This window comes from Pan troglodytes, chromosome 5, assembly GCF_028858775.2.
Source record: "Pan troglodytes isolate AG18354 chromosome 5, NHGRI_mPanTro3-v2.0_pri, whole genome shotgun sequence".
Taxonomy (NCBI): domain Eukaryota; kingdom Metazoa; phylum Chordata; class Mammalia; order Primates; family Hominidae; genus Pan; species Pan troglodytes.
The window spans coordinates 33,945,581-33,950,814 of record NC_072403.2 but is presented as its reverse complement, the minus strand read 5'-3'; the positions used below and the strand labels follow the sequence as shown (position 1 = coordinate 33,950,814).

General features: G+C 36.2%; 1 protein-coding gene across 1 annotated transcript; it reads right to left on the bottom strand.

Annotated features, from left to right (window-relative positions):
• Positions 1 to 3,617: 3,617 nt before the first annotated feature.
• LOC100612547 (putative olfactory receptor 2W6) lies at positions 3,618 to 4,544 on the bottom strand. Its single transcript, XM_009450749.1, has one exon. The coding sequence runs from the start codon at positions 4,542 to 4,544 to the stop codon at positions 3,618 to 3,620; it is 927 nt and encodes a 308-aa protein (XP_009449024.1).
• Positions 4,545 to 5,234: the final 690 nt, after the last annotated feature.

The window sequence follows — 5,234 nt, the reverse complement described above, 5'->3', positions numbered from 1 at the left end:
CTCTACAAAATATAGAAAAATTAGCTGTGCATAGTGGGGCACACCTGTAGTCCCAGCTACCAGGGAGGCTGAGGTGGGAGGATCACTTGAGCCCCAGTAAGTTGAGGCTGCAGTGAGCTGGATTGTGCTACTGCACTCCAGCCTGGGTGACAAAGTGAGACTGTCTCAAAAAAAGTAAATATTATTTAAATGTTCTTATCAGTTATAATTGTGATATTTATTTTTACACAGAGTGAATGTGAACAGCTATGTCTTTGTGGAGGTTTGTGAGCCGTCCTCTCTTCTCAAGCTGATAACTATTATTTTTAATAAGTCTCATAATGATGAGTGATATTCTCACATTTTGGATTTATTCATTTTAGTGACTATTTCCACAAAAATGATCTCCTCTTACAATAAAATACTCTAGTAGAAAGAGGTTTGAATTAGTTTATCCTTTTAAAAAAACTACTAAAGATACTAAGAACTTCTGAGATCCAACAGAAGAATTTCTTTGGCAATGCAGTAGAGATGCAGTAGACAGTTCTGTTGTGAAAAATTCTGAACACATTTACAGGGAGTATATATACCATGAATAAAAGGGAGATCTTATAGGATCGACAATCTACAAAATTTATTTTAGAACTGATACATGGCACTCATTCCATATTCATATTTCTTCTGTTACACCTTTACAAATTATTTTAGTTGGATTTTAGGCCTCGAATAGCAAAACATTTTTTTTATTCTCGGTCTTAAGAATACTCCCAATATGTTATTTCAAGACAAATACTCTGTAAAACACAAAATATGAAAAATGAACATGGCTTTTTAAGATATTAAATTACTATTGATGTCTTCTGAAACAAATACAAAAAGCACAGAAGTAGAAGCTGTTTGGAAATCACCAAATCTATAACACGTATTATGGGGGTTTGTACATTTATCACAAGAATAGAAATTCTAGATGTCCCCTAACTTAAATCTCTGTAGCTTTAAAAAATGGTATATGCAACTCTGCACCAGAGACAAAAGTAAGTTCATTTAAAGCATCTTTTCTACCTGCTCATTGCAGTACCTTCATTAAAAGTAATTTCTATTTTCAGTGTAAAATTTGGTATTATGTAAATATAATCACTCCCACTGGCCTTCATAACTTTCCAGCACATCTATGAATTGCAAACATATATTTTACCACTTATATTTACAGAAGCTTTTTTAAAAAATATTTTTGCTGGTTTTAATGTTTAACAATGGGAAATGGGTAACAAATAGGGAATAATGAACTTGAGACTATAAAGAAATTGCATGAGAGAAAACCATTTTAATGAGAGGAGAAATATCCTTCTTATGCCAGTCCAAAGAGGATTGGATGCACTGTTGTCACATGCATGCCAACGCTGCGCTGTTGTTGTAGACACAGCTGGGGGTGCATAATGACCATATAGCACAAAGGTTTTGCAGACTGCAGCATAGCGGGGATTTTAGCAGTAATTTTATATCTATATGAGAGCCAATTCACCTTTCTTCTGGAACTGAGAATGCTGCACTGTTGTTGCCATCAGATATTTCTATTGCACAGATGATATATTTATTTTTGTGCAAGTGAATAAAATGTTACTTGACATATTTTGGCAAAATAACTTGTAAATTTATTGCACTTACTTGCCAATGAATGTGTTATGTCTGCAAATCATAAATATTTGTAATGTGTAACACTGGTAGGATTTTGAGTCCCACATAAAAAGTTACCTCTGGCCCTAATTCTTTTTAGACTGACCAAATTAATTGCATTAAGGGAGTGATTACCTATTTATTTGGATACATTGGGGCATATTGAGGCAGACACTCTTTAAAACCAAGAACAAATACTATCAAGATTTTATCTTTATAAAATTGACTTAGAGGTATAATCAGAGATAGAGGTATAATCAACATGTGGCCAAAACTAACTTTCATATCACTGAAATGATCTGTCCAGATGGTGTTAACTCTTAGTTAATTCAAACATGTGTGATCAAACTAATTCTTAACTAATTCTCAAACTAATTCTTAAACACTAATTCTTAGACTGTGGCAGAATTCATCATAATTTCTCTTGAGTTTATAATGCACATTTAAGAAAAAAAGTTTTTATTCCAAAAATATGGGGATGACTTTTGATACCCATGGTAAGAAATTCCTTAATGACTATTTTTTTTCTCTTATTGTAGAGTTTACATTGAATTAAGAAAGAAAAGTATAAAACTTTTGACAATAGCTTTAAACTGAGACATTATATTGTTATAGATTTATTTGTAATTTTGAAGAACAGAGACAGAATTAGATAGTGGCATCAATTAAAAAAGAAGAAATAATTTATGGAAGAAATAATCAGTTAAAATTAATAATCATCCCAAGCTACTATTGATCACTTACTATCTGCAAGGCACTTTGATATCAACTTAATACCTGGAATGATGCTAAGAGAGATTAAGAAAATAAATAGCCCTACCATCAAGGAACTTACAATCTAGTAGGAGACATGAGAAATACATAAGTATAATATGGAGTAGAAAACCTGTCATTTCAGTGTATAAAAATGCCATATGTTAAAAGGACTGCTAGAACATTTTTAAATCAAAGATTCTCAGACAATTTTATAAGTATGTTGCGTTGAGCTGACCACCAAAACATGGAAAAGATTTGGATGGGGAGTTTGCATGGGGCAATGTGGAAATGGCTGATATTAATAAGTGGTGAGAATTCTCTCAGAGAGTCTATTAGCATATCCCTCATGCTTGAAGGATTGTACAAACTGATGAAACAAACAGCCTGGGGCTGATTATTGAGTGATCTATGCACCAACACTCTATAACAAAGACAATATTATTCAGTGGTTAACAGCAAAGGTTCAGGCATCATATACACCATTTTCAAATCCCACTTATTCTCTGTGTGACCCAGGTTAATTAAGAGGCTTGAGACTATATACTTAGTGTTGTAACATGAATAAGATACAGGATTTAACTTACAGGGAAAAATTTATGCTTCAATGAAAAATTACGCATTGTCCAGATTCTAGAGGACATCCCTTTGAACAATCTGATTCTGATTCTGTGGCAGATATTTTACAATTTTGTAAATTATTAACTGATAGCAATGTAAAATAATTCTTGTCTATGACATACAAATTCAGTCCTGTTGGGTAGAGATTGAATTTACTTCCCTCTCCCACAGTGGAAGAAGCAAGTTTGGCCTCTATTTGCACATGCATTTCCACATTGATTTACTCCTTATAAATTTGTGCTTCTTTGACTTTTTTTTGAACCAGTTATTACATCTGTGTGGGCCCCTCATTGATTGAGTTGAATAAAAATCTTTAACACATTTATTTTATATCTATATGAGAGTCATTTCACATTTCTTCTGGGACTTAATTCTTTTTACTAAATATTATTAGGCTAAGACTTATTCATATCAAGTGTAGCTATGGTTGATTCATATTGATTTTGGATATACTTCAGTGTATTTATTCATACTTTAAAAATCCAAGAATGTTTGATACATTGGCTAGATTTCTTATAAGCACAAAATAAATGTATTTGGAAAAGATATTTTGCCTAAGACTTCACAACTTATCATACTTCTCCGGTTCATTATTGCCTCCCCAAAACCTTCTTCAGTGCTCCTTTCACCTCCTTATTCCTTAAAGTATAGATGAGCAGATTCAACATAGGAGTCACCAGGTTGTAGAAGAGAGTGAGAAACTTGCCTTGGTCTTGGGAAGAGCTGTTTCCTGGCTGCATATGCATATAGATGATGCTCCCATAAAACAGGGAGACCACTGTGAGGTGAGAGCTACAGGTATTGAAGGCCTTCCATTGCCTGGCAGCTGACTTGATGCTTAGCACAGCTGCAGCTATGTAGCCGTAGGAGACAAGAATAAGAGTGAGGGGCAGTAGGACAATGAGAACGGCAAAAGCAAAAGCCAGCATTTCCACTGCACGAACATCCAAACAAGCCATCTTGATCAGTGCTGGCATTTCACAGAGGAAATGGTTAACTCGGCGGCGGCCACTTCTGGAGAGGGTCATTGTTAGTGGTGACATGACAATGGCATTGACCAGTCCACTCCCCCAGGCTGCAGCCATCAGTCCTAGACACAGCTGGAGGTGCATAATGACCAGATAGCGCAACGGTTTGCAGACTGCAGCATAGCTGTCATAGGCCATGACAGCCAGAAGGATGCACTCAATTCCCCTGACAGAAAGGAAAGAGAAAAGCTGGACAACACAGCCAGCACAGCTAATAGTCTTGTCAGGGCCCCAGAGGTTTACCGGCATTTGTGGGATGCAACTAGTACTGAAGCAGAGATCTAGAAAGGAAAGATTTGCCAGAAAGAAGTACATTGGGGTATGAAGTTGAGAGTCTAATATACACACAAGGATTATGGTTGAATTTCCCAGCACAGCCACTGAATACAGAATAAAATTTACTGTAAAGAGCACCATCTCCAGCTTGGGATGATCAGAGAAACCCACCAAGATAAAACCATACACTGAGCTGACATTGGATTTTTCCATTGCCTTCCTTTCACATCGTCTGTATAGCTAGTAGGGACAAAATGAAGAATATTTAATCTGCAATATCTGAATACCATTGAATGTCAGGATTTGGGGGGGACATATAACTATCAAGCCTAACAACCCATTCAATAATTGTAGCATATCTTCTGCCCAGCTAGCTATATAAGCTGTTTATCATTTGTTCAAACACATAAGGCAAAGTGTTTCATTGTTGGGAAATTCTTATTTATAATCCTCTTTTTATTAAGTAGACATTTTCTCCCTATGATGCACAAGACAAACTATTTTAAATTTATTGAATACACATCAATCTAATACCTCTTCATATTACATCATTAACTGTTTTTTTGTTTGTTTGTTTGTTTTTGAGACAGGGTCTTGCTCTGTAGCCCAGGCTGGTGTGCAATGATACAACCTCAGCTCACTGCAACCTCTGCCTCTCAGGTTCAAACAATCCTCCCACCTCAGCCTGCTGAGTAGCTGGGACTACAGGCGCACACCACCATGCCCGGCTAATTTTGTTCATGTTTTTGTAGAGATAAGATCTCACTATCTTGCCCAGGCTGGTGTCAAACTCCTGGCCTCAAGTGATCCTCTTGCCTTGGCCTCCCAAAGTGCTGAACCGAATGGATGTCAGCCAGGCGTGAGCCACCGCACCTGGCCAATATCCATTAACCTATTATAGGC

Coding starts and splice junctions, on each gene's coding strand:
- LOC100612547 (XM_009450749.1), bottom strand. CDS start 4,544: ATGGAAAAATCCAATGTCAGCTCAGTGTATGGTTTTATCTTGGTGGGT.